The sequence below is a fragment of the Coregonus lavaretus genome, assembly GCF_964263955.1.
Source record: "Coregonus lavaretus genome assembly, chromosome: 13".
NCBI lineage: Eukaryota > Metazoa > Chordata > Actinopteri > Salmoniformes > Salmonidae > Coregonus > Coregonus lavaretus.
In genome coordinates this window covers 643,615-671,149 of record NC_140000.1, presented here as the reverse complement: position 1 = coordinate 671,149, position 27,535 = coordinate 643,615, and the positions used below count along the sequence as shown (strand labels likewise).

Below are 27,535 nucleotides of genomic sequence, written 5' to 3'. Positions count from 1 at the left end.
CTACATGTAGTGCACTCCATTTGACATTTTAGTCATTTAGCAGACGCTCTTATCCAGAGCGACTTACATTTTCTTACTTTTTCCATACTGGCCCACCTTGGGAATCCAACCCAAAACCCTGGCGTTGCAAGTGCCATGCTCTACCAACCAGGGCCCAGGTCAAAAGTAGTGCACTATATAGGGAATAGGGTGCCATTTGGGATGTATCCTGAGATATTTCCCCCACGTGTAGACACATTCATCTTAGTCCTCCTTATGGGTATAAGATTATGGGCTAATTTGTCTGATATGGAGCCCAGGAATTTCACTGTAGGCCGCTTAAATAGGGTATTTAATGCATTCACCGACATCTAGGCTTACCACAGAACCACTGATTGATTGTATTTCCCTCTGTGGTAGGAATAACTGACTTGACTGCTGAATGCACTGTAATTACTGTAGGTAATATTGTATTAAACCTTGAATCATGTCTGAACTGAAGATATTCATCAACTGACACCCAAAACCCTGATGAAGGCCGAAGGGCTTTCATCAACTGACACCAAAAGCCCTGATGAAGGCTAAAGGCCGAAGCGCTTTCATTAACTGACACCAAAAACCCTGATGAAGGCTAAAGGCCGAAGCGCTTTCATCAACTGACACGGTCCTCCAAGAGGAATCTCCTCTTCAGTTCAAGACTGCTCCTCAGTTCATGCACCTTGGTTGGACAGAGAGGTAGCGGTAACATTCCTTTCCCTTCAACTGACAAAGGCATCTTCTCCAACCACCTACAGTAGCCTACGTATTTAAACTATGGGACATGCACTTGAACTGGCTCGTGAATAATCAGCAGGGCTGATAAGCCAATAACTCTCCCCGCTAAAAGCAGTCTTTGTGAGAATAGTTCCCCCTTCTGGTGAAGCCCTGCTAAACTGGCCAAATACAAAAATACAAGTTGTATCAACAAGGTAAGAAAAGTTATTTATTTGTAAAAATGCATTTCAGAAATCACAAAAATATACATCAAAAATATATTCCAGAAAGGAGTCACACAATTTCATTAAGTGATTATTATGATAATTTGCTATGTAGTATGTTTAACATAGTTTTCCATGTTGCTCTTAAAAGTCTAAAAAGTTAGACATTCTACAAGGGGAAAATAACTATAGCATCACATATTGTTATTTAATCAGTTATAGGTCTCTTCTGATCCAGGGTTTAATTATTTTACAAGGAATCAAACACTAATAAATAAAATCTACAATATTGATCACAGAATTAAAAACATGTTGGCCTCAGAAACCAAAGGACTAATATATGAAATGCAACATCTGGTAACCTAACCATAACTCCTGATGTGCTCTTATTACATGAGAGATACAACAAAGTGCTCCGTCTTGATCTCATAGCAAGAAATATAAACGTATCACTATACAGAAGTTCTCTTTAAATAATGTTGTTATACACATGTAATAAACAGACGACGTGACAATGTAATAAACAGTATGGTCGGAGTTTGAACTGTAATAATGTAACGGTTTTGTTTTCTTTCTTCTGTGTCACATCACATCTGCCACCTCCTGAAGCCCATGAACAAACTGCAGGCGTAGCAGAGTGTCACCACAAAGGCAAATATCTAGAGGAGAACCAGGACAACAAAAGGTTAGGCTAACTCACAGAAAGCCTTGAGCAATGACACCTAATGTAATACCAGCAGTTATGCATTGCAGCAAACAACAACAACATCACAACAGTATATCAGTGAACCAACTAGTAGTATAGAGAAGAATCAGGGGAACAATGGGCAAACATTAACTCATGCCTACAGCTCTATTTACTAAAAAAAAACATTGACTTAGATTAGGAGTTTCCTACAGAGCTTTTTGTTTGGTCTCCTTGGTAACGTGGTGTTCCGTTCTGAAAATAGCTTTGTGCAGTGTAGGAGCTACCAATACAGAAATGCAGGCTGCTGTCGGGTCGGAGCACAACATCCGTTCAACTGTCAACAGTTGAACACTGATTAAATGTAATACTACTACTACTACTACTACTACTACCTCAGCAAGGCTCCAAAAACATCCCCGTGTTACAGCAGTAACAGACCTGGGTTTCAAATACTAGAAGAATGAAAACATCTAACAGTTCCACAACAAAAACCTAATACACACAAATCTAAGTAAAGGAATACGAATATATAAATATATATATGGATGAGCAATGTCATTATCAGAGTGGTATATGCTAAGATGCAATAGATAGTATAGAATACAGTATATACATATGAGATGGGTAATGCAAGATATGTAAACATTATTAAAGTGGCATTATTAAAGTGGCATTATTAAAGTGACAAGTGATTTTCAAATCTGTATGTAGGCAGCAGCCTCTCTGTGCTTGTGATGGCTGTTTAAAAGTCTGATGGCCTTAGAAGCTGTTTTTCAGTCCCTCGGTCCCAGCTTTGATGCACCTGTACTGACCTCGCCTTCTGGATGACAGTGGGGTGAACAGGCAGTGGCTCGGGTGGTAGTTGTCTTTGATTCTCTTTTTGGCCTTCCTGTGACATCGGGTGCTGTAGGTGTCCTGGAGGGCAGGTAGTTTGCCCCCGGTGATGTGTTGTGAAGACCGCACCACCCTCTGGAGAGCCCTGCGGTTGCGGGCGGTGCAGTTGCCGTACCAGGTGGTGATACAGCCCGACAGGATGCTCTCAATTGTGCATCTGTAAAAGTTTTTGAGGGTTTTAGGTGACAGGCCAAATTTCTTCAGCCTCCTGAGGTTGAAGAGGCTCAGTTGCACCTTCTCCCACCTTCTGTGTGGGTGGACCATTTAAGTTTGTCAGTGATATGTATACCGAGGAACTTAAAACTTTCCACCTTCTCCACTGCTGTCCCGTCGATGTGGATAGGGGGGTGCACCATCTGCTCCACGATCATCTCCTTTGTTTTGTTGATGTTGAGTGAGAGGTTATTTTCCTGACACCACACTCCCAGAGCCCTCACCTCCTCCCTGTAGGCGGTCTCATCATTGTTGGTAAACAAGCCTACTACTGTTGTGTCGTCTGCAAACTTCATGATTGAGTTGGATGCGTGCTTGGCCACGCAGTCATCGGTGAACAGGGAGTACAGGAGGGGGCTGAGCACGCCCCGTGTTAAAGGATCTGCGAAGTGGAGATGTTGTTTCCTACCTTCACCACCTGGGGGTGGCCGTCAGGAAGTCCAGGACCCAATTGCACAGGGCGGGGTTGAGACCCAGGGGTCACACGTTTCAATGTCTTACTCACATCGGCCACGGAGAACCAGAGCCCACAGTCCTTGGTAGCTGGCCGCGTCGGAGGCACTGTGTTTTCCTCAAAGCGGGCAAAGAACTTGTTTAGCTTGTCTGGCAGCAAGACGTGGGTGTCCGCGACGTGGCTGGTTTTCCTATTGTAGATGGGCAGGGTTTGCAGTTCCGGGACTTTTCTATTGGTTTCTTAATCCAGGTAAACTCACACAGGCACATACAGTACGAAGTATTTGAATTACATTATCAAGTATTTGAATTGAAACACCGGTCTGATCAGTAAACCACATCCATTTGCATTACAGAAAGCCTTGACATTTTGTGAAGGCGTGCACTTACCGTAGCTGCGACGTTAATACTGTACTGTCTGTTGTCCAGGAAGGTGAGTATATTCCCACTAGGGGCTGTAATACATCCTGATAGGGAGATGTTAGGGGTACCTCTGGCAGCTGTAACTGAAGCCTCCAACACAAAGGCACTGAAGTAGAACAGCAGTGCTGTGAAGTGGTAGAGCATATCCTGCAATAAAGACGGAAAGAGAGGGTTATAAATATGGATTGAGAGTAGTCAGGTCTCTCTCTCTCATTGAATGCATTGAGAAAAATCACACATGCATTTAGGAGATCTTATACCATGCTAATAAACAGATGTAGCCAAGGCAGGAACGAGCAACTCCAGTCCTTTGCCCTAAAAACACACCTGACTCCGATAATCAACTAATCATGGTCTTCAGTTTACAGTGCAATTAGTTTAAATCGGGTGTGTTGGCTATATGGCTGGGTAAAAAGTGTGACCCCAATCAGGCCTCCGAGGACTGGAGTTGCCCATCGCTGAGCTAAGGTAACGTTGTTGTGTAGTTAATGTTGCTTAGTTTGGAGACATCTTGTTAACCAAGTTATAGCCTAGGGTCTAACCTTTAAAGAAGGGTTTCTTAATAATGGTCCCAAAGGTCCTTGTTTTTTGATATAGCATTACACAACTGATTCTACTAATTCAAGGTTTGACTACTACCACCATTACTACTGCTGTCACTACTACTACCATTACTACTACTACTACTACTACTACTACCACTACTACTACTACTACCACTACTACTACTACTACTACCACTACTACTACTACTACTACTACTACTACTACTACTACTACTACTACTACTACTACTACTACCACTACTACTGCTGTCACTACTACTACCATTACTACTACTACTACTACTACTATTACTACTGCTGTCACTACTACTACCATTATTCCTACTACTACTACTACCACTACTACTACTACTACTACTACTACTACTACTACTACTACTACCACTACTACTGCTGTCACTACTACTACCATTACTACTACTACTACTACTACTACTATTACTACTGCTGTCACTACTACTACCATGATTCCTACTACTACCACTACCACTACTACTACTACTACTACCACTACTACTACTACCACTACTACTACTACCACTACTACTACTACTACTACTGCTGTCACTACTACTACTACTACTACCACCATTACTACTACTACTACTACTACTACTATTACTACTGCTGTCACTACCACTACTACTACTATTACTACTACTACCACTACCACTACCACTACTGCTGTCACTACCATTACCACTACTACTACTACTACTATTACCACTACCACTACCACTACCATTACCACTATCACTACTGCTGTCACTACCATTACCACTACCACTACTACCACTATTACCACTACCACTACCACTACCATTACCACTACCACTACTATAACTACCACTACTATTTCACAACCATAAATAGATGGAATAGGACGGAAGACATCCCACTCTCTCTCTTTTTCTGGTTCATATCCAGTCAATGAACTAAGCAGACCAGTCCCAGATGCTAAAGCATTGGTGCATATGGGAGAGTCACCCCCTTAAGCAGACCGGAACTGACCATTTTTTTCCAATGGTAAACGGCCTGAGTGGGACATCTTCATTTATCCACCGTCTTTGATAAATACTTAAAGACTAGCAATCAAGCACATTTATTTCAGGAAAGTTTCTAGTTGATTATTGGAAACAGGTGTGTAGTGCTAGAGGCAAAAAAACAAATTGTTACCACTTTGGTCCCATGAGCAGTATTACAAAACACTAATTCAAAGAGCTAGTGCTGCTATTCTAGTACCACCGATTCAAAAGAAAGTCACCCTTGATTCAGCCTTGTCTGAGGACTCAGTTCACAGTGTTCAGTTTACAACGTCAACAGAGAGATAGGGGATGGGGGTTACAGTAAGAGACTGGCTGCCTCCGACATTGCACCCTATTCCCTACATAGTGCACTACTTTTGACCTACTTTTTAAGCTGAGCCCTTACGGACGCAGCCACAGACACCGTTCTGTTGACGATGGGGACTCAGGGCCCACAGACTGGCCACTGTCTGGTGTGAGCTCACTATTCCCTCAGTGGCTGTGTCAAAAGCTATGTTTTCTCATTGTCTGTGAGATGACAACACACACACACACACACGCACACACACACACACACACACACGCATGACTACATTTAACGAGAAGAACTGGAACCTGGTGGGTCTGAGGCTACGTCCCAAATGGTACTCTATTCCCTATATAGTGCACTACTTTTGACCTGGGCCATTTGGGACGCACCCAGTGTCAGTTACTGTACTGCAGCTTGTACTGAGGGTAGTACCCTTCAAGTCAACCTCTAGTGCAGTCAGGCATTAGTAGTTCATGTGTAAGTGTGGCAAAGTCGTTTTGGATAAAAGCGTCTGCTAAAAATGGCAGAAATATTACTAAAATATGAAAGTGTTAATACGTGTGGAAAAAGCATTGTGGGATACATTAAGCACAGTAGCATTAACAGCAGATCTGGGATCAGGGCCAGTAGCATTAACAGCAGATCTGGGATCAGGGCCAGTAGCAGTAACAGCAGATATGGGATCAGGGCCAGTAGCAGTAACAGCAGATATGGGATCAGGGCCAGTAGCAGTAACAGCAGATCTGGGATCAGGGCCAGTAGCAGTAACAGCAGATCTGGGATCAGGGCCAGTGTGAGGACTGACTGGCACAACACTAACTGGAGCTGCCTGCCTGTCTGTCTGTCTGTCTGCCTGCCTATCTGTCTGCCTATCTGTCTGTCTGCCTATCTGTCTGTCTGCCTGCCTATCTGTCTGCCTGCCTATCTGTCTGTCTGTCTGCCTATCTGTCTGCCTATCTGTCTGTCTGCCTATCTGTCTGTCTGCCTATCTATCTGTCTGCCTATCTGTCTGTCTGCCTATCTGTCTGTCTGCCTATCTGTCTGTCTGTCTGCCTATCTGTCTGTCTGCCTATCTGTCTGTCTGCCTATCTGTCTGTCTGCCTGCCTATCTGTCTGCCTATCTATCTGTCTGCCTATCTGTCTGTCTGCCTATCTGTCTGTCTGCCTGCCTATCTGTCTGCCTATCTGTCTGTCTGCCTGCCTATCTGTCTGTCTGCCTATCTGTCTGTCTGCCTGCCTCTGCTTGTCTGACTGCCTTCCTAGGACTGTTGTTTTTCAATAAATGAATAACTGAAGACGGTTTTGCATGATGGCTCACCCACCACATGCAGTGCGTCCTTGCCGTTATAATGTGCACTAGGCTCTACCCTGTTATTATAAAGTTACATGGCTTTAAGTTTCTTGACAGACTAGTAGAGCAAGCTCTCTAATGTTTCAGTGTTTCTGGTAAGTTTTGATACCTGCATCTGTAGAGACACCCCTCATGACTAAAGTTGTGATGAGATCATACTCATTAGGTGTGGTGCAGAGTGTTTAGCTCTGTGTGTCATTTGACACCCACACCTGTCTTGGGAAAGACATCCTCTGTACTGTAATTAGGACTATCACAGAGCGGGATTGTTCTACACCTGTAGTGACATGACACTGAATTGAACATCCTTTCAGGAGTTTAGGGGGAACTGCCATGGCGTCGGCAGCATTTGAATGTGGCTCCTGAAGAACACGTAGCCTGATTATTCTAAGCTATTGTGCTTGATTTGCAGGGGATCTCCAATTCATCGGATTCAAATAGCAAATGTCCAGACTGAGGACTACTATTTGTTTATCATTTGAATTTTGTTAGTGCAGAGGTGGAACTAAACTCTGCACCAACCAGTAGCTCTCCAGGACTGGAGTTGGACAGCCCTGAAGTGATAAACCAAACAGACCAGGAAGACTGGAGTTGGACAGCCCTGAAGTGATAAACCAAACAGACCAGGAAGACTCTACCTCTGATAAAGACGTCATGTGACGTTGAAACGTCAGTTTACCTGTGTATATATGATTGTAAGAAGATCTGTATCTCTGCCGGTTTTTCAGTGCTCCAACCTGTTTACCAAGAATGAGTTGTTTTTGTGAAGTGTTCCTTGGGTAAGCCTTGTCACTAGACTCACCATAAGGTTCCAGTCAGTGTTGATCCTGTCAGCCAAGCCCAGGAGGAAGAGGAGGAGGTACACGGTGGAACAGAAGAACATGGTGAGGGAGACAAACATCACCCAGCCCTGTAGCAGGGGCACGGGCACGTTGGAGGAGGCCACCAGGATCCATACCAGCCCTCCAAATATCTGGAAGAACCGAACGGAGAAGATTTGTTAGACAAGTCATCATATGCGAGACTGATTGATATTTGTGACATAGTAAATGCTTAACAATTTCAAGACTGTTTGACCAGACTGTGTGATCTGATCATGACATGAACGTCAGTTTATTTCAAACGCGTCCTAGACCTGACACAGGGTCTGAGTCGGCTGTTATTGAACTGAACACAGAGCATCTATAGGCCTAATAGCTCACTGCTATAAGACTTAGCTGGAGAACAGTTGTATCTATTTTGTCGTTCACTTCACAATGACATTGACGTCATTTAGCAGACGCTCTTATCCAGAGCGACTTACAGTTAGTGAGCACATACATGTTTTCATACTGGCCCCCCCGTGGGAATCAAACCCACAACCCTGGCGTTGCAAACGCCATGCTCTACCAACTGAGCTACACGGGGCCATACTGACTACAGTATGTTCAGTTGCTTATCACTAATGCACTATCAGATTGTACAATAGGGAGTTGCCTGTATGCAGTTAATAAAACACGGCCCAAGTTGTAAGGTTCTGTAGTCAACCATGTGTTCTTGAACATAGCCCTGTTTCTTTTGTGTTCTTGAAAGTAGCCCTGTTTCTTTGCGTTCTTGAACGTAGCCCTGTCTTTTATTTTTGTTCATTGATTTCACCTGTGTTAGTTACTCGTCTGGTCTCATCAGCTCCTTATTTAGTTCAGTTCATTCTGTTTGTGCCTTGTGAGGTATTGTTTGTTCTGACTCTACTAAGCCTTTTTCTAGCTCGTTTGTGAGTACCAATTATAGCCTTCAGTCCTAGTTTTTGATTCTCCTGCCTGTTTGCCTACTACCTGTGTATGACCATTGCCTGCCTGTGACCACGATTCCTGCCTTTTGCCAAGGCGAAATAAACACCTGCCGCGCTCTGCGCGTGAATCTACACCTTTTCCTCCCTGAGTATTCATTACACAAGTACAGTAATGACTGAACCTCCATTACTATGAGGCTCCCTGCCTGGCGCCTCTGATACTGGTATACATAACTAAATGTACGACGATAAGACGATGAAAAAGCTAATCCTAAAGCTCAACTGAACAAAATGAACTAAGCAGAATTAATAAAGACTATCGATTAGACCGCAGTTTCCCAATTAGGCCTACTTCAAACAAGGGTGTAACCAGAATCAATCTTACCACCGGTGATGTATTTGCTTACAACACTCGTAGTCAGAAATAGAGATGCGACACTCACAACTTCCAAGCAGATCAGTGCACCGGAGTACGTCCTCAATATTTGTAGTCCCAATGGCAACGATATCGTCGGCGCTGGGAATGCTGTCGCCGCAGGATTCGTCGCTGGCTCCGACATCCTTTCCGTCTTGTATCTCGACAAAGGACACCAACTCAGGCAAATTATTCTGCAGTCATGTGTCCCTAACTGGTCTAACAGGTGCACGGCCACTCCTTTCAACTCTACCCGCACGCGGAGTGGAGGCAGTCGCAGTTACCGCAATACCGCACCTCGATCTCTCGCTCTATCTCTCTGTCGCAACTCGCTAAAGATGAATCCGTTACAAATTGAACGTGCCTGACAAAATGAGAGATAGGCCATACAATACAAACAGGTGGACTGTTGATAGGCCAGTTTAAAGTCAATATTAGTCTAGCTGCGGAGGAGGAGGAAATTCCAAGGTGAGAGGAGTCTGAGATAGGGAAAGGGAAAGCGCAGATGTGATTTGCAATCTGAAACAGCTTCATGGTGTCGGTAAATAATTGCACAACTTTAAGTGTTTACTCAGGAACCATGACCCACAGTGAAGCCTCACCAAATGGCACCTTATTCTCAATATAGTGCACTACTGTTAGAGTGCCATGTGGGGCGTTAGGGGGCCATGTGGGGTGTTAGGGGGCCGTGTGGGGTGTTAGGGGGCCGTGTGGGGCGTTAGGGGGCCGTGTGGGGCGTTAGGGGGCCGTGTGGGGCGTTAGGGGGCCATGTGGGCCGTGTGGGGCGAAAGGGGGGTGTTTGGGGCGTTAGGGGGCCGTGTGGGGCGTTAGGAGGCCATTTGGGGCGTTGTGGGGCGTTAGGGGGCCGTGTGAGGAGTTAGGGGGCCGTGTGGGGCGTTAGGAGACCATGTGGGGCGTTAGGGGGGCATGTGGGGCGTTAGGGGGCCTTGTGGGGCGTTAGGGGGCCTTGTGGGGCGTTAGGAGGCCATGTGGGGCGTTAGGAGGCCGTGTGGGGCGTTAGGGGGCCGTGTGGGGCGTTAGGGGGCCGTGTGGGGCGTTAGGGGGCCATGTGGGCCGTGTGGGGCGAAAGGGGGGTGTTTGGGGCGTTAGGGGGCCGTGTGGGGCGTTAGTGGGGCGTTAGGAGGCCATTTGGGGCGTTGTGGGGCGTTAGGGGGCCGTGTGGGGCGTTAGGGGGCCGTGTGAGGAGTTAGGGGGCCGTGTGGGGCGTTAGGAGACCATGTGGGGCGTTAGGGGGCCTTGTGGGGCGTTAGGGGGCCTTGTGGGGCGTTAGGGGGCCGTGTGGGGCGTTAGGAGGCCATGTGGGGCGTTAGGGGGCCATGTGGGGCGTTAGGGGGCCGTGTGGGGCGTTAGGGGGCCGTGTGGGGCGTTAGGGGGCCGTGTGGGACGTTAGGGGGCCGTGTGGGCCGAAAGGGGGGTGTTTGGGGCGTTAGGGGGCCGTGTGGGGCGTTAGGGGGCCGTGTGAGGAGTTAGGGGGCCGTGTGAGGAGTTAGGGGGCCGTGTGGGTCGTTAGGAGACCATGTGGGGCGTTAGGGGGGCATGTGGGGCGTTAGGGGGCCTTGTGGGGCGTTAGGGGGCCTTGTGGGGCGTTAGGGGGGCATGTGGGGCGTTAGGGGGCCTTGTGGGGCGTTAGGGGGCCTTGTGGGGCGTTAGAGGGGCATGTGGGCCATTAGGGGGCCATGTGGGGCGTTAGGGGGGCATGTGGGGTGTTAGGGGGCCGTGTGGGGCGTTAGGGGGCCGTGTGGGGCGTTAGGGGGCCTGTGGGGCATTAGGGGGTGTTAGGGGGCCTGTGGGGCATTAGGGGGTGTTAGGGGGCCTGTGGGGCATTAGGGGGTGTTAGGGGGTGTTAGGGGGCCTGTGGGGCGTTAGCGGCCCGTGTGGGGCGTTAGGGGGCTATTTGGGGCGTAATCATAGCCCACACCGGCAAGCCTCTGAATTTAATAGAACAGGAGTCTCTATTGCCAGAGAGAGTGAGAACAGTATTAAGAGAGAGTGATAGTTATTTTATATAGGGGCAGTAACAGGTTGGTGGGCTTTTCTAAAGCACCACCAGGTTAATGTTTACCTGGAATATGTGGATAAACTCAGCTCCTGTTGACATAACCCCCAAGCTGCACATGCTGTTAACAATGTTAGACAGAGTTGGTCCAATTAAGGACTGAGGTATTTCACTGACTGTATTGTATTCCCAAAGTTAGTAGTGCAAATCATGTTTTGCTTTTTGGTTCCTCTAGTGGTTTCTTCCTTTCTTCTAGGGAGTTTTACCTTGCCACTGTGCTGCTGCTCACTAGAAACATCATCTTACCTGTTCTGATCTGAATAAATGGACAATCAAAATTAGGTGGTTGATTTTGTATGGTGTTTATTACAGAAAGGAAAGGTTTCATATGCTATCCCAAATATAAAAAGGTTCAAGTGTCAAAAGGGATACCAACTTTTATCTCTAGTTAATATCTCATTACAACGAGTAGGCTAGGTTGTATCAATGACCTTTGTCTAGTTACTATAGGCTACATGTTTATCTATAAACTAAAGTACTATTGGTTTCTGTCTTAGTATAAAGGTCTAATGTCCACATCAACAACCTTCGACCGACTCCTACTGGAATTTCTTGATGACATCACAGCACGGCGGCGAGACCTCTCCTGCTCTTCTTGAACTCACACACGTAGTACATGGTGGCGTCACACTCCACCTGGTTCCAGGTGCCTGTGGGTGATTACAATCAGGAGGACTCGTCCAAATGGAAGTGTTGATGGTCGCGTTCCCCTGCTCAGATGTTTTGCCGACGCATTCCAGGTCTCACAACACCTGGATAGGTATTTTATGGATCAGCTTTAACCACGTCGTGTGTCATAGCAACCTGGTGCCAGACGGCACAGTCGATGACGTGGCACGCAACCATTGGTTGATGCATGCAACGTCTGAGCAGGGGAACGCGGCCGATATCTTGACTCAGAAATGGTACTAGTCCAAATGTATTTACTGGTTGTGTCTAAAGTGGCACCCTATTGCCCTAGCCTAGCGCACTACATTTGACCAGAGTAGTGGACTCTATAGGCCAGGGAATAGGGTGCCACTTCAGTTTTGCCCCTTTTGATATCTAGAATTAGAATTAGGACTAGTCAATCGTAGTGATTAAATGTTAAAATGTCTTGACGTACCTGTGCTGATCATCTCCACACAGCTGGTGTTGGTAGGGGCCCCTGATGGCTCCTCTAGGCCCCAGGCTGTATAGTTCCTCACTGGGGTCAGGTCTGCATAGACAGGCCCTCCCCCCTTCTGCTCAGCCTGCAGCCCAATGAAGACCCGGGTAAGGCCAGCCTGGGTGACATAGTCTGCCATCAGGGTGTTGATGTCTGTTGTTTTGGGCATGGCGAGTATACCGCCCCTCAGCTTACAGTTCATCAGAGCCTCTCTGTACTTTCTGGCCTCTTTCACAATCAGGTAAAATGTATCCTCTGTTTCCTTGATGCCTAAAATGACTGAATATGACATATGAGATGTAATAAGTTGGAGTCAACTCCTTATTCATTCAATCCAATATCAGTCAAAACTCCTTATTCATTCAATCCAATATCAGTCAAAACTCCTTATTCATTCAATCCAATATCAGTCAAAACTCCTTATTCATTCAATCCAATATCAGTCAAAACTCCTTATTCATTCAATCCAATATCAGTCAAAACTCCTTATTCATTCAATCCAATATCAGTCAAAACTCCTTATTCATTCAATCCAATATCAGTCAAAACTCCTTATTCATTCAATCCAAGTCAAAACACTATTTTATGTGTTGTAGAATGCCAGTTTGATTTACACTGGGCTAAACATTGGCTGAGATTTTCTTAGATTACTTAGATTCGTTTAATTGTTTTCTAATGATCTGACCTAAAATGATGATTTAAGCAGAATAAAATGACTTACCATTTTTCACAAACTTGACTGCATTCTTCAGCTTTCTGACATTGACGTCCATCTGTCCAACTACCTTCCTGTACCTCCCACAGTCACATGTTGTTCCTGTCAGACATGCATGTAGTCAGGTACAGCAGTGTCTTACAATAAACACCATTATCTTTCAGGAAAACCCTTTTTGCAACTCTAGCCCACTCCAGAATGTGAAGACACAACATTGTGTGCTAGTGACTTGGAGGTGCTACAGTTGAGGGGAAAAAAGTATTTGATCCCCTGCTGATTTTGTACGTTTGCCCCCTGACAAAGACATGATCAGTCTATAATTTTAATGGTAGGATTATTTGAAAAGTGAGAGACAGAATAACAACAACAAAAAATCCAGAAAAATGCATGTCAAAAATGTTCTAAATTGATTTGCATTTTAATGAGGGAAATAAGTATTTAACCCCCTCTCAATCAGAAAGATTTCTGGCTCCCAGGTGTCTTTTATACAGGTAACGAGCTGATATTAGGAGCACACTCTTAAAGGGAGTGTTCCTAATCTCAGTTTGTTACCTGTATAAAATACACCTGTCCACAGAAGCAATCAATCAATCAGATTCCAAACTCTACACCATGGCCAAGACCAAAGAGCTCTCCAAGGATGTCAGGGACAAGATTGTAGACCTACACAAGGCTGGAATGGGCTACAAGACCATCGCCAAGCAGCTTGGTGAGAAGGTGACAACAGTTGGTGCGATTATTCGCAAATGGAAGAAACACAAAAGACCTGTCAATCTCCCTCGGCCTGGGGCTCCATGCAAGATCTCACCTCGTGGAGTTGCAATGATCATGAGAACGGTGAGGAATCAGCCCAGAACTACACGGGAGGATCTTGTCAATGATCTCAAGGCAGCTGGGACCATAGTCACCAAGAAAACTATTGGTAACACACTACGCCGTGAAGGACTGAAATCCTGCAGCGCCCGCAAGGTCCCCCTGCTCAAGAAAGCACATATATAGGCCCGTCTGAAGTTTGCCAATGAACATCTGAATGATTCAGAGGAGAACTGGGTGAAAGTGTTGTGGTCAGATGAGACCAAAATCGAGCTCTTTGGCATCAACTCAACTCACCGTGTTTGGAGGAGGAGGAATGCTGCCTATGACCCCAAGAACACCATCCCCACCGTCAAACATGGAGGTGGAAACATTATGCTTTGGGGGTGTTTTTCTGCTAAGGGGACAGGACAACTTCACTGCATCAAAGGGACGATGGACAGGGCCGTCAAATCTTGGGTGAGAACCTCCTTCCCTCAGCCAGGGCATTGAAAATGGGTTGTGGATGGGTATTCCAGCATGACAATGACCCAAAACACACGGCCAAGGAAACAAAGGAGTGGCTCAAGAAGAAGCACATTAAGGTCCTGGAGTGGCCTAGCCAGTCTCCAGACCTTAATCCCAAAATCTGTGGAGGGAGCTGAAGGTTCGAGTTGCCAAACGTCAGCCTCAAAACCATAATGACTTGGAGAAGATCTGCAAAGAGGAGTGGGACAAAATCCCTCCTGAGATGTGTGAAAACCTGGTGGCCAACTACAAGAAACATCTGACCTCTGTGATTGCCAACAAGGGTTTTGCCACCAAGTACTAAGTCATGTTTTGCAGAGGGGTCAAATACTTATTTCCCTCATTAAAATGCAAAAAAATGTATAACATCTTTGACATGCGTTTTTCTGGATTTTTTTGTTGTTATTCTGTCTCTCACTGTTCAAATAAACCTACCATTAAAAATTATAGACTGATCATGTCTTTGTCAGTTGGCAAACGTACAAAATCAGCAGGGGATCAAATACTTTTTTCCCTCACTGTATCTCCATTGGTTTGGAAACATACAAGAACAAAGAATGAGGCTGAATAATAAATGAGTCCACCTGCTTTCCCTTTCAGTCCAGAGGGTCCTTCAACTCCTGCTTCTCCCGCGTCCCCTGGAATTAACATGTACAGTTAGACTACATATAAGGGACAGCAGCATAGCCCAGTAAGGATAGCGACCAGCCATATCCATTTTGCTGAGTAGATCTCTGCTTCAGGATGAAAACTATTTGCAGTGGAAAGATATCACCACTAGACAGCAGCACGCCACAGTGCTTCACTTCACAGAGATGTGGCTGGAGGGTGATTTACCTCCTCCCTAAAGCAGGTGTTTTACCTCCTAACTGACAGGAGGGTGATTCGACCTCTCCCTAAAGCAGGTGTTTTACCCCCTAACTGACAGTTGACAATTTAGGGGAAGTAATTAGATTCCAAACACAACACAGGTTGTTTTTATGACAGTTAGACTACCGGGGTGCAATAATGTGTAGGTGTCACATTATTATGTCACAAAATAGCTCAAGGATCTGATATTTTCACTGAGATTGATTTGAAGGCTTTTCTCTTGACTTGATACAGCTTAATGAAAATGACCTATGTTTTTCCACAGTTACCTGGAAAAATGGTACTAGCTTAATGTCTTCATATCACCCATTGTGGACATGTTTAGGTTATTGTTAGGCCCATATCTTAACCTACTAAGTTGACAATGTCATTATTGCGCCTGCTAAGTGAGGTCTGGATTTCTGTAAGGCTCTCAAAGCATTACAGGCAGGATTGACCAGACTCTTGATTAAGCCTTGAAGTATACGTACATGTCGCTTCAGAGAGGGGGGGTAGCATCCCAAATGGCACCCTATTCCCTATATAGTGCACTACTTTTGACTACTTTTGGTCAAAAGTAGTGCACTATATAGGGAATAGATGCCATTTGGGACGTACACAGGGTTTTCACATGTTCCTTACGCCTAAATATGAGTCCCTTCCAAGCTAATCACATTGATGACCATGGAAAATAATTCTCTACCAGCAGACCTGAGTTCAAATACTATTTGACGTTATTTGAAGATTACGATCACTTTATTGGTCAATTGCACACAAGGTCCAACGGAACTTTGACTTCTGCTTTTAACCCCTCAGAAAGACACACATACACACACATAAACAGGTTTTATGGAGAGGTGGGGGGGGGGGGGGGGTAATGGCATCTATGTAAATACTTTAGCTGTGCTTGATTGAGCTTGCCTGGCTAAATAGACAGATAGAATAGTCCCAACCCTGTAACCCCTGTCCATCTGATACTCCAGGCAGGCCACTCAGGTTGTTAATGCATCTACTAGACAGACCTGGGTTCAAACACTATTTGAAATCTTTCAATACTTTGCTCAAAGTATTTTGCCCAGGTAGTTTGGGTCTGGCAGTGTGTCTCTGTGGCTACACCCAAAATGGCACCCTATTCCCTGTATAGTGCACTACTTTTGACCATTCCTATGGTCAAAAGTAGTGCACTATAACAGGATCATTCCTATGGTCAAAAGTAGTGCACTATAACGGGAATAGGGTGGCATTAGAGACACAGCCTCTGTATCATTGGCCTGAGATGCAGCCAGAACAGTTTTCTTCTCCATGAGCAGAATATTTCTCAGTCAGTCTGATTACTAAATGATTACCTTTGTCTCCAGCAGGACCCATCTTCCCCGTCCGGCCCACCTCTCCTTTACCTCCGAGTTCCCCTGTCAAACCTGAGAGAGGGGAAGGAGAAGACTGGTGAACTGCCCACCCAAAGAAAACTGTAAATAGGTAGGGAGTTTTTTATCTGTTTCTTTATTGCTGTTTTCTTATGATTTTGTGTGGCAGTTAGGTTTACTTGTTGGAATTTAAAGAGAGTAACTAAAGGCCAAAGAGAGAGAGAGAAAGAGAGAGAGAGAGAGAGCGAGGGGGGAGAGAGAGGGTGAGAGAGAGGGGGAGAGAGAGAGAGGGTGAGAGAGGGAGAGAGACAGGGGGCAGGGGGGAGAGAGAGGGGGGAGGGAGAGAGGGAGAGAGGAGGGGAGGGGAAGGGAGAGAGAGAGGGGGAGAGAGAGAGGGGGGTAGAGGGAGAGGGAGGGAGAGAGGGGGAGTGAGACAGAGGGGGAGAGGGAGGGAGAGGGAGAGAGAAAAGGGGAGAGGGTGGAGAGAGGGGGAGAGAGAGAGGGAGGAGAGAGGGGGGGGAGAGAGGAGGAGAGAGAGGGGGGGAGAACGATAGGGAGAGAGAGGGAGTGAGAGAGAGAGGGGGAGAGAGAGGGGAGAGAGGGAGTGAGAGGGATTGGGAAGTCTGCTTTTATGCCTGTGGCGTTCTTCCAGGACCAAAATGAGTATTTCCTCTGGAAATATTCATCTGCAAATGGATAGTAGTTTAAATAAATCTGACACAGGACCCACTTCCCAAAAGCCTGTACCACACATGAACCATCTACCATCAGTCAATATTGCTTTTCACAAGTACTACTTAAGTAGTCTTTTTTGGTATCTGTACTTTACTTTACAATTTTTATTTTTGAGAACTTTTACTTTTAATGCACTACATTCCTAAAGAAAATAATGTACTTTTTACTCCATACATTTTCCCAGACATCCAAAAGTACTCTTTACATTTTGAGTGCTCCTGTAAGTCGCTCTGGAGAAGACTAAAACTTGAATGACTAAAAATGTAAATGTAGATGAGTGCTTAGCAGGACAGGAAAATGGTCAAATTCACGCACTTATCAAGAGAACATCCCTGGTCATCTACTGCCTCTGATCTGGCAGACTCAATAAACACAAATGCTTTGTTTGTAAATGATGTCTGAGTGTTGGAGTGTGCCCCTGGCTATTTATAAATAAATAAAAAACAAGAAAATGATGCCGTCTGGTTTGCTTAATATAAGGATTTTAAAATTATTTATACTTTTACTTTTGATACTTAAGTACATTTTATCAATTACATTTACTTTTGAAAAGCAAATACTTTTAGACTTTTACTCATGTAGGATTTTACTGGGTGACTTTCACTTTTACTTGAGTCATTTTCTATTAACATATCTTTACTTTTACTCAAGTATGACGATTGGGTACTTTTTCCACCACTGATTAAGTCAGCCCTCCACACCTCTCTGATTCAGAGGTGTTGGGTTAAATGCAGAAGACACATTTCAGTTGAATGCATTCAGTTGTACAACTGACTGGGTATCCCCCTTTCCTTTCCCATATGTTCAGCTCAAGTATCTCAGTCCTCATTTTTCAGCACAATAATTTCAGCATAATGTTCTGATAAGAAAAGATCCTAACACACGGAAACATTTCTCAACATGGAACATTCTAGCAGGTGGGACATTTAGAAGGATAGACTGAACGTGAAGAGATTGTTTGATTTAGTCAGGAACAGTCATTATGAAACAGGTTGTTTGGATCCTGGATGCTGATTGGACGGGCAGCATTCCAAACCGTGTTGTATTTGCCGTCACAGACACACCCATGCCTGATAACACTTCCATCTGAAAAGTATCACTGCACCTCCATAAAACTATCATGTTCATGTTGCTGTATTTATCCCAACTCGCACATTATTTCCCCTTGCTTCCAGCCTAGCATTTAGTTTGGTACAGCGGGGGTTAATATAAGCCTCACTGTCTATCTCGGAAACAATGTTTAACTTTTGAATTTAGATCTCTGTAGTACCATACAGTGAACGGTGCCCAGACGAGACTAGACAACTTTTTCTGAGCCAGTCGAAATCACCCATCAAAGTCATTATCATGGACATATCCAAGTAAATGCAAATAGAAAAAAAAGCTCAAACAAACGAAAATGCAGCAAGTGTACTGTCATTCCAGGTTCAATGTTTGACGTGACTGAGTTAGCTGAAGTCGGCTAGCTAGCTAGCAAGTGACAATAACGTTATCTATACAGCCTGCATAGCAACCATTTTATTTACAACGGATGACCACCCCTTTTGCATAGCAACTATGCAAAAATCATTTACAACTCGGTCACGTCTGTAGCAACATGACCAAAATAACTAACAACCAGATTTTTGTCTTCTGGTGGAATAATTAAATTGTATGTATTGAGTTATCAAAATAATGTTTTAATGAAAATATGTAACCATTGTTATTTTAAATATGTTGGTAAGAGTTTTATAAAAGCAATGAGGCACTCAAGGCAGTGCCTTATCACGTCAGGCCGAACAATGTCATTTACCTGTGACTGTAGTCATAATACAGCAGTGCCTCTTGTGCCTTACATTTACATTTTAGTCATTTAGCAGACGCTTTTATCCAGAGCGACTTACAGTTAGTGAGTGCATACATTTTTCATACTGGCCTTATTGCTTAATTATCCACTACCTATACAGGCCTGGGCCCAGATTCACAAAACACTTCTTACGAAAAAAACTTAAGAAGTATCTTAAGGAAAAAAAAAAAGAAGTTCATAGATAGTTCGTACGTGCAATTCCTCAACAATATCTTAAGATATATTGATTTTCCTACTAACTTCTCAAATATCTTCTTACAAATCTTCTTAAGATGTTTGTTGCTAGGCAACTGATTTAGCTAGCTATCTAGCTGGCAATGGCAATCATGTTAGCAAATTTACTACTGAGATTACTGTTCTAAAACATGTTCTTGGGTTTAAAATAATCAATACTGAAACTTTCAGATGAAGTTTGTGAGTGAATTAAACATGTTCAATTGCTTTCATGCGCTTTTTCTCTCAATGCCATTAGTTTAAGACAAGGGTTTAGCGATCTTGGAATTAAGAACATTTCCAATAACTTTATTTGTCAAAAATCTAATTTCTTCTTAACTTGTTGCTTAAGGAGAAATGTAAGAAATTGCACAAGAACATTTCCAAAAACCTTTTTGAGGAATAGCAACTTCGCTTAACTTTCTTCTTAAGTCTATATAGAGTTAAGGAAAAAAATGGCAGTTAAGAAGAAATGTCTTCTTAAGAAGGTTTTGTGAATCTGGGCCCTGATTATTGACATTTTCCCACTGATACAGTTGAAGTCGGAAGTTTACATACACTTAGGTTGGAGTCATTAAAACTCGTTTTTCAACCACTCCACAAATTTCTTGTTTACAAACTATAGTTTTGGCAAGTCGATTAGGACATCTACTTTGTGCATGACACAAGTAATTTTTCCAACAATTGTTTACAGACAGATTATTTCATTTATAATTCACTGTATCACAATTCCAGTGGCTCAGAAATTTACATACACTAAGTTGCCTGTGCCTTTAAACAGCTTGGAAAATTCCAGAAAATTGGCTTTAGAAGCTTCTGATAGGCTAATTGACATAATTTGAGTCAATTGGAGGTGTACCTGTGGATGTATTTCAAGGCCTACCTTCAAACTCAGTGCCTCTTTGCTTGACATCATGGGAAAATCAAAAGAAATCAGCCAAGACCTCAGCAAAAAAATGTGTAGACCTCCACAAGTCTGGTTCATCCTTGGGAGCAATTTCTAAACGCCTGAAGGTACCACGTTCATCTGTACAAACAATAGTACGCAAGTATAAACACCATGGGACCACGCGGCCGTCATACCGCTCAGGATGGAGACGCGTTCTGTCTCCTAGAGATGAACGTACTTTGGTGCGAAAAGTGCAAATCAATCCCATAACAACAGCAAAGGACCTTGTGAAGATGCTGGAGGAAACAGGTACAAAAGTATAGTACAATCCTATAGAAAATGTGTGGGCAGAACTGAAAAATTGTGTGCGAGCAAGGAGGCCTACAAACCTGACTCAGTTACTCAGTCCTCTGTCAGGAGGAATGGGCCAAAATTCACCCAATTTATTGTGGGAAGCTTGTGGAAGGCTACCCGAAACGTTTGACCCAAGTTAAACAATTTAAAGGCAATGCTACCAAATACTAATTGAGTGTGTGAAGAAAAAAAGCTGAAATAAATCATTCTCTCTACTATTATTCTGACATTTCACATTCTTAAAATAGTGGTGATCCTAACTGACCCAAGACAGGGAATTTTTACTAGGATTAAATGTCAGGAATTGTGAAAAACTGAGTTTAAATGTATTTGGCTAAGGTGTATGTAAACTCCCGACTTCAACTGTATTGCCAGTTCAACCGTCAATCAGAAGTTCAAGATAACATTCTCTCATTTCACTACCCCCTTTTCAAAGGCCAACCGTTCTAAGTTGTCTAACGACTCCCCTCCTCCCAGGTGTTGAAGGCACCAGCAGCTGATGGTAAGGAAAGGTTCTGAGTAAACTTTAGTTTAGTGGCCCAAATGACACCCTATTCCCAATACCTACATAGTGCACTACTTTTGACCAGAGCTCTATGTGCCCTGGTAAAAAGTAGTGCACTATTTAGGGAATATGGTGCCATTTGGGATGCAGATTAGTTTAGTGGCCCTTTCATGCAAAGTAAAGTTGTGCTATATACACAAATTAAAGGCAATTACCCTTTGGCTTCAGTCAATCTTAGCTTAGTCAACTACAGTAGTATGTAGGGGATGTTTTAAGAGGCCAGCCAGCCAGAAGTCAATTTAGCGCCTGGCCCTGCCTCTCTGCCTCCTAGTTCTACCACCCGCAGAACACATGTGGTGCTCCCGCCGCCCGCCATCCTGTAGCAGCGTTTAACACGTCTGCTTCCCTCTGCTCTGATGTGACTTCCTTCAAGGAAAAGCAGAGAGTCAGGCTCACAGAGGCTGTCGGATCTGGCCTAGGCTACTCCGCTGTAACTCAGCTCACTGCTGGGGCCAATTAGACCTCACTCACTCACATCAGAGTCAGACACAGTGTTGCTTCTGAATCTAGAAAGACTGGGGGGATAGCTAGAGTCTGTTCTGCTTCTGAATCTAGAAATACTGGGGGGATCGCTAGAGTCTGTTCTGCTTCTGAATCTAGAAAGACTGGGGGGATCGCTAGAGTCTGTTCTGCTTCTGAATCTAGAAAGACTGGGGGGATCGCTAGAGTCTGTTCTGCTTCTGAATCTAGAAAGACTGGGGGGGTCGCTAGAGTCTGTTCTGCTTCTGAATCTAGAAAGACTGGGTGTGTCGCTAGAGTCTGTTCTGCTTCTGAATCTAGAAAGACTGGGGGGATCGCTAGAGTCTGTTCTGCTTCTGAATCTAGAAAGACTGGGGGGATCGCTAGAGTCTGTTCTGCTTCTGAATCTAGAAAGACTGGGGGGATCGCTAGAGTCTGTTCTGCTTCTGAATCTAGAAAGACTGGGGGGATCGCTAGAGTCTGTTCTGCTTCTGAATCTAGAAAGACTGGGGGGATCGCTAGAGTCTGTTCTGCTTCTGAATCTAGAGTATTGAGGGCTTATTTAGGCATTTACCTTCAACTGAGGGGGTTTACATTCTTCATCTCTGGGGAGTATACAAAACGCCTCAGCTCACTTAGATGTTAACAAACTCTGTTTAGATACTCTGTTTAAAACCATCAGCAAACTCTGTTCAGATACTCTGTTTAAAAGCGTCAGGAAACTCTGTTTAGTTTAGTTTACAAATCACACATTTAAACAATCAAGACAACAATTTAAAAAGGAGCAGTAGAACATGCCGGAGAGTTTAATCAACTCCATGGCTTTTATACCACTTCCTTTTAATCTCTCAATGATTCATGTATTTTAATATTAAACCAATAAAAAATATATAAGGAGAAACCTAGCAGTCCTGGTGGGCCGGTCTTCCCCAGCCGTCCCTGATCTCCCTGATCTCCTCCTTCACCCAGGTCTCCTGTTAGGAGAGGAAGAAAAGTCGAGAGGAGATTCAGCAACTCTTGGGAGGCCAATGGAAGTAAATAAAAAAAGCTTCTTTATTGTTGCAAATAAAACCAACGTGTTTCGGCTTTTGGCCTTCAGGGTTTTTACATAAATAAATAAAAACAATGAGGCTTTTATGCATTTCAAAATGGCCTCCCATGAACTCAGAGGACCAATCACAATGAGAGGAAGATACAGCATATCATCCATTTTATGACAACGTAATAAATATATCAAGCAAAACTACAGAGAGAAGAGACTAGAAATAGAGACGGAGGTTTGCTCAGTGGGGCTGAAAGGGTCTCATTTGAACGGAGAAAAACTGACTTGGCTTTTCTGTGCATGGGTTTACAGGTTCACTGACTTCAAGACAAACCGTAGCCATTGTTTCTCAGTCCATATAGACAGTACTGTTTGGGGATGGGTCTTAACTAAATAAACTCCTCAATTGTGGAGCAGCTGTTTCAATACAGACAGTCAGTCAGCCAGACAGTCATAGTGGCCACTTCTCTGTGGCTAGCAATAACACGCAAAACAAAGTGAAACATTTCCTTGTATAAAAATTACTCATGACATATATATATATACTCCTCCTAAAATCCCCAAATAAGTGTTACCTCTACTGTCTAAGGATGTTAGTTCTAGTCTAAACTACATAGCCAACACCATGTTAATACTGTACAACACTACAACAGTAGCAGCCTCTCAAACCAACCAATAAAGGACATGGAAGTGACTGTACTATTTCAACACATGGTTATCGTTTGCTACCAGCAGGGTTTCTGTAGTAAACAAGCTTCTGTTGTAGTAAAACAACAAAACAGCAACCGAGGCATGGTATGTCCATTAACCACCTGGTTTAACATGGTGCAGACAGATCATTCTATCTCCATTAACCACCTGGTTTAACATGGTGCAGACCGATCATGCTATCTCCATAAACCACCTGGTTTAACATGGTGCAGACAGATCACGCTATCTCCATTAACCACCTGGTTTAACATGGTTCAGACAGATCATGCTATCTCCATTAACCACCTGGTTTAACATGGTGCAGACAGATCACGCTATCTCCATTAACCACCTGGTTTAACATGGTTCAGACAGATCACGCTATCTCCATTAACCACCTGGTTTAACATGCTGCAGACAGATCATGCTATCTCCATTAACCACCTGGTTTAACATGGTGCAGACAGATCATGCTATCTCCATTTACCACCTGGTTTAACATGGTGCAGACAGATCATGCTATCTCCATTAACCACCTGGTTTAACATGGTGCAGACATATCATGCTATCTCCATTAACCACCTGGTTTAACATGCTGCAGACAGATCATGCTATCTCCATTAACCACCTGGTTTAACATGGTGCAGACATATCATGCTATCTCCATTAACCACCTGGTTTAACATGCTGCAGATAGATCATGCTATCTCCATTAACCACCTGGTTTAACATGGTGCAGACAGATCATGCTATCTCCATTAACCACCTGGTTTAACATGCTGCAGATAGATCATGCTATCTCCATTAACCACCTGGTTTAACATGGTGCAGACATATCATGCTATCTCCATTAACCACCTGGTTTAACATGGTGCAGACAGATCATGCTATCTCAATTAACCACCTGGTTTAACATGGTGCAGACAGATCATGCTATCTCCATTAACCACCTGGTTTAACATGCTGCAGACAGATCATGCTATCTCCATTAACCACCTGGTTTAACATGGTGCAGACATATCATGCTATCTCCATTAACCACCTGGTTTAACATGCTGCAGATAGATCATGCTATCTCCATTAACCACCTGGTTTAACATGGTGCAGACAGATCATGCTATCTCCATTAACCACCTGGTTTAACATGCTGCAGATAGATCATGCTATCTCCATTAACCACCTGGTTTAACATGGTGCAGACAGATCATGCTATCTCCATTAACCACCTGGTTTAACATGGTGCAGACAGATCATGCTATCTCAATTAACCACCTGGTTTAACATGGTGCAGACAGATCATACTATCTCCATTAACCACCTGGTTTAACATGGTGCAGACAGATCATGCTATCTCCATTAACCACCTGGTTTAACATGGTTCAGACAGATCATGCTATCTCCATTAACCACCTGGTTTAACATGGTGCAGACCGATCACGCTATCTCCATTAACCACCTGGTTTAACATGGTGCAGACAGATCACGCTATCTCCATTAACCACCTGGTTTAACATGGTGCAGACCGATCACGCTATCTCCATTAACTACCTGTTTTAACATGGTGCAGACAGATCATGCTATCTCCATTAACCACCTGGTTTAACATGGTGCAGACAGATCATGCTATCTCCATTAACCACCTGGTTTAACATGGTTCAGACAGATCACGCTATCTCCATTAACCACCTGGTTTAACATGCTGCAGACAGTCTTTAGATCATCATTTGTTTGCTTTACATTTTAAATGATTTTGAATTTGCATAACATATCTATTAAATGGCAATATCTACGATGAGGTTTACAATTGTTTTTTCGGCCCTGACTATTCCCAAGCGCCACCATGAAATCAGAAAGATTGCTGTGCTGCAGAGAAACACTAGATAGTTCTACAAATCCTTTAGAAAGCCAGAAGATGGAAGATTCAAAACATCACCTTTAGATCCCGGTAGAATAGTGTTGGAACAGAATTCGACAGCATTGAGAGAATTGAAGATGGTTGAAAGAACAGAGAGCACCAGTAGCCCCTTGCTGAAGTCGTTGGGATGTTCCATGTTCTCAGTATGAGGATTCAGTACAGCACTAGGACCATACAGTATATTTAGAGGCAGAGCTGTGTTCTATCTTTGTTTACCAAACCTTATCACTTCACTGTCATGCTGTCAGACAACATTATCCAGGGTAGGTAATTAGCCAGAGTAGGTAGGGGGACACATTCTTTCTCACTCTTGTATCTGGAATTTGAGTGAACAAATGAGTGACTCTTTGCAATGTTGTATTTGTCCCAGGATGATGTTATATCAATGTATTGTCACTACTGTTTTTTATTGTGTCTTAGTTTATGTAGTGTCCATTAGGAGTGTCTCTGACAGTATGTAGTTTATGTAGTGTCCATTAGGAGTGTCTCTGACAGTATGTAGTTGATGTAGTGTCCATTAGGAGTGTCTCTGACAGTATGTAGTTTATGTAGTGTCCATTAGGAGTGTCTCTGACATTATGTAGTTTATGTAGTGTCCATTAGGAGTGTCTCTGACAGTATGTAGTTTATGTAGTGTCCATTGGGAGTGTCTCTGACAGTATGTAGTTTATGTAGTGTCCATTAAGAGTGTCTCTGACAGTATGTAGTTTATGTAGTGTCCATTAGGAGTGTCTCTGACAGTATGTAGTTTATGTAGTGTCCATTAGGAGTGTCTCTGACATTATGTAGTTTATGTAGTGTCCATTAGGAGTGTCTCTGACAGTATGTAGTTTATGTAGTGTCCATTGGGAGTGTCTCTGACAGTATGTAGTTTATGTAGTGTCCATTAAGAGTGTCTCTGACAGTATGTAGTTTATGTAGTGTCCATTAGGAGTGTCTCTGACAGTATGTAGTTTATGTAGTGTCCATTAGGAGTGTCTCTGACAGTATGTAGTTTATGTAGTGTCCATTAGGAGTGTCTCTGACAGTATGTAGTTTATGTAGTGTCCATTAGGAGTGTCTCTGACAGTATGTCGTTTATGTAGTGTCCATTAGGAGTGTCTCTGACAGTATGATGTTGTGAGTCCTGGTAAAGGGGAAGCAGGAACATCTTTAAGTTGAATGAGATAATTGTTAGTGAACTGAAAAAATTATGTTCCATAAAACATCTGATCTACATGCCAGTTCAATCTGCAGGTCGTCATTAGGTCTTGTCATACAGATGGAAAGGTTACAATGTTCTAGTCAGTATAGTATCAACACTGCTTGAATCAGAGGGTGTGAAGGTCTTATCAATACCAAGGGAATACCTCCTCTCCTCTCCTCTCCTCTCCTCTCCTCTCCTCTCCTCTCCTCTCCTCTCCTCTCCTCTCCTCTCCTCTCCTCTCCTCTCCTCTCCTCTCCTCTCCTCTCCCCTCCTCTCCCCTCCTCTCCTCTCCTCTCCTCTCCCCTCCTCTCCTCTCCTCTCCTCTCCTCTCCTCTCCTCTCCTCTCCTCTCCTCTCCTCTCCTCTCCTCTCCTCTCCTCTCCTCTCCCCTCCCCTCCCCTCCCCTCCCCTCCTCTCCTCTCCTCTCCTCTCCTCTCCTCTCCTCTCCTCTCCTCTCCTCTCCTCTCCTCTCCCCTCCTCTCCCCTCCCCTCCCCTCCCCTCCCCTCCCCTCCTCTCTCCTCCTCTCCACCCTGTTGACCACAGAGACAGACACGGCAGTTGGAGTGGGAGGAGGAGTGGTGTGTCTGTGTGTTCCAGCAGCTCATCCCTGCAGGCGTGACCAACGACAAGGCTGCGTCCCAAGATGCACCCTATTCCATTTATAGTGCACTGCTTTTGACCAGGCCACATAGGGAGTAGGATGCTATTTGAGACGGTGCCATGATCAACCCCAAACCCCTGTTTCCCCCGAGACATTCTCCCATAATTGCGTCCACCTCGTTTGACACCATGTGATGAAAAATGCATTGATTACAGCGGGGTTTGGAGGAGTGGAATTCCCTCTGAGAGGAAAAGCTGTCTGCACAGAACCACATGTCTTGGCTAGAGCCGTTTCCTCATAAATGTGTGTTTCCTCCAGTACTTTTAGCTCTTCATCAATATGAAATGAGTTGTGGAGTTGCCCCTCCTAATCTTTAGAGGGATGGAGAGAGGACAGGGGCCTCTAATCTTTAGAGGGGGGAGAGAGGACAGGGGTCTCTAATCTTTAGAGGGGGGGAGGGAGGACAGGGGCCTCTAATCTTTATAGGGGGGAGAGAGGACAGGGGC

General features: G+C 44.2%; 2 protein-coding genes across 2 annotated transcripts; both read right to left on the bottom strand.

Annotated features, from left to right (window-relative positions):
- Positions 1 to 943: 943 nt before the first annotated feature.
- On the bottom strand, positions 944 to 9,317 carry LOC311139628 (protein MAL2-like). Its single transcript, XM_084174538.1, has 4 exons — positions 9,091 to 9,317; positions 7,682 to 7,852; positions 3,595 to 3,774; positions 944 to 1,615 (listed from the first exon to the last, which is right to left on the bottom strand). Exons 1-4 carry the CDS (start codon positions 9,205 to 9,207, stop codon positions 1,544 to 1,546), a joined length of 540 nt encoding a protein of 179 aa, XP_084030664.1. The 5' UTR covers positions 9,208 to 9,317; the 3' UTR covers positions 944 to 1,543.
- Positions 9,318 to 11,425: 2,108 nt separating this feature from the next.
- On the bottom strand, positions 11,426 to 25,398 carry LOC311139506 (collectin-10-like). Its single transcript, XM_084174389.1, has 7 exons — positions 25,261 to 25,398; positions 22,498 to 22,569; positions 16,517 to 16,588; positions 14,906 to 14,959; positions 13,008 to 13,103; positions 12,245 to 12,565; positions 11,426 to 11,789 (listed from the first exon to the last, which is right to left on the bottom strand). The coding sequence occupies exons 1-7, from the start codon at positions 25,376 to 25,378 to the stop codon at positions 11,701 to 11,703; spliced, it is 822 nt and encodes a 273-aa protein (XP_084030515.1). The 5' UTR covers positions 25,379 to 25,398; the 3' UTR covers positions 11,426 to 11,700.
- Between the last annotated feature and the right edge of the window lie 2,137 nt (positions 25,399 to 27,535).

Bases quoted from the DNA above. Each gene is read 5' to 3' on its own strand.
- LOC311139628 (XM_084174538.1), bottom strand. From the start codon at position 9,207: ATGTCGGAGCCAGCGACGAATCCTGCGGCGACAGCATTCCCAGCGCCG. The intron at 7,853-9,090 runs GTGAGTGTCGCA...CGGTTCTTCCAG, and splicing joins CACTGATCTGCTTGGAAGTT to ATATTTGGAGGGCTGGTATG. The intron at 1,616-3,594 runs GTAAGTGCACGC...GTTCTCCTCTAG, and splicing joins GTATTAACGTCGCAGCTACG to ATATTTGCCTTTGTGGTGAC.
- LOC311139506 (XM_084174389.1), bottom strand. From the start codon at position 25,378: ATGGAACATCCCAACGACTTCAGCAAGGGGCTACTGGTGCTCTCTGTT. The intron at 16,589-22,497 runs GTTTCTCCTTAT...CCCCTCTCTCAG, and splicing joins CGGCCCACCAGGACTGCTAG to GTTTGACAGGGGAACTCGGA. The intron at 14,960-16,516 runs GTAATCATTTAG...TGTTAATTCCAG, and splicing joins GGGTCCTGCTGGAGACAAAG to GGGACGCGGGAGAAGCAGGA.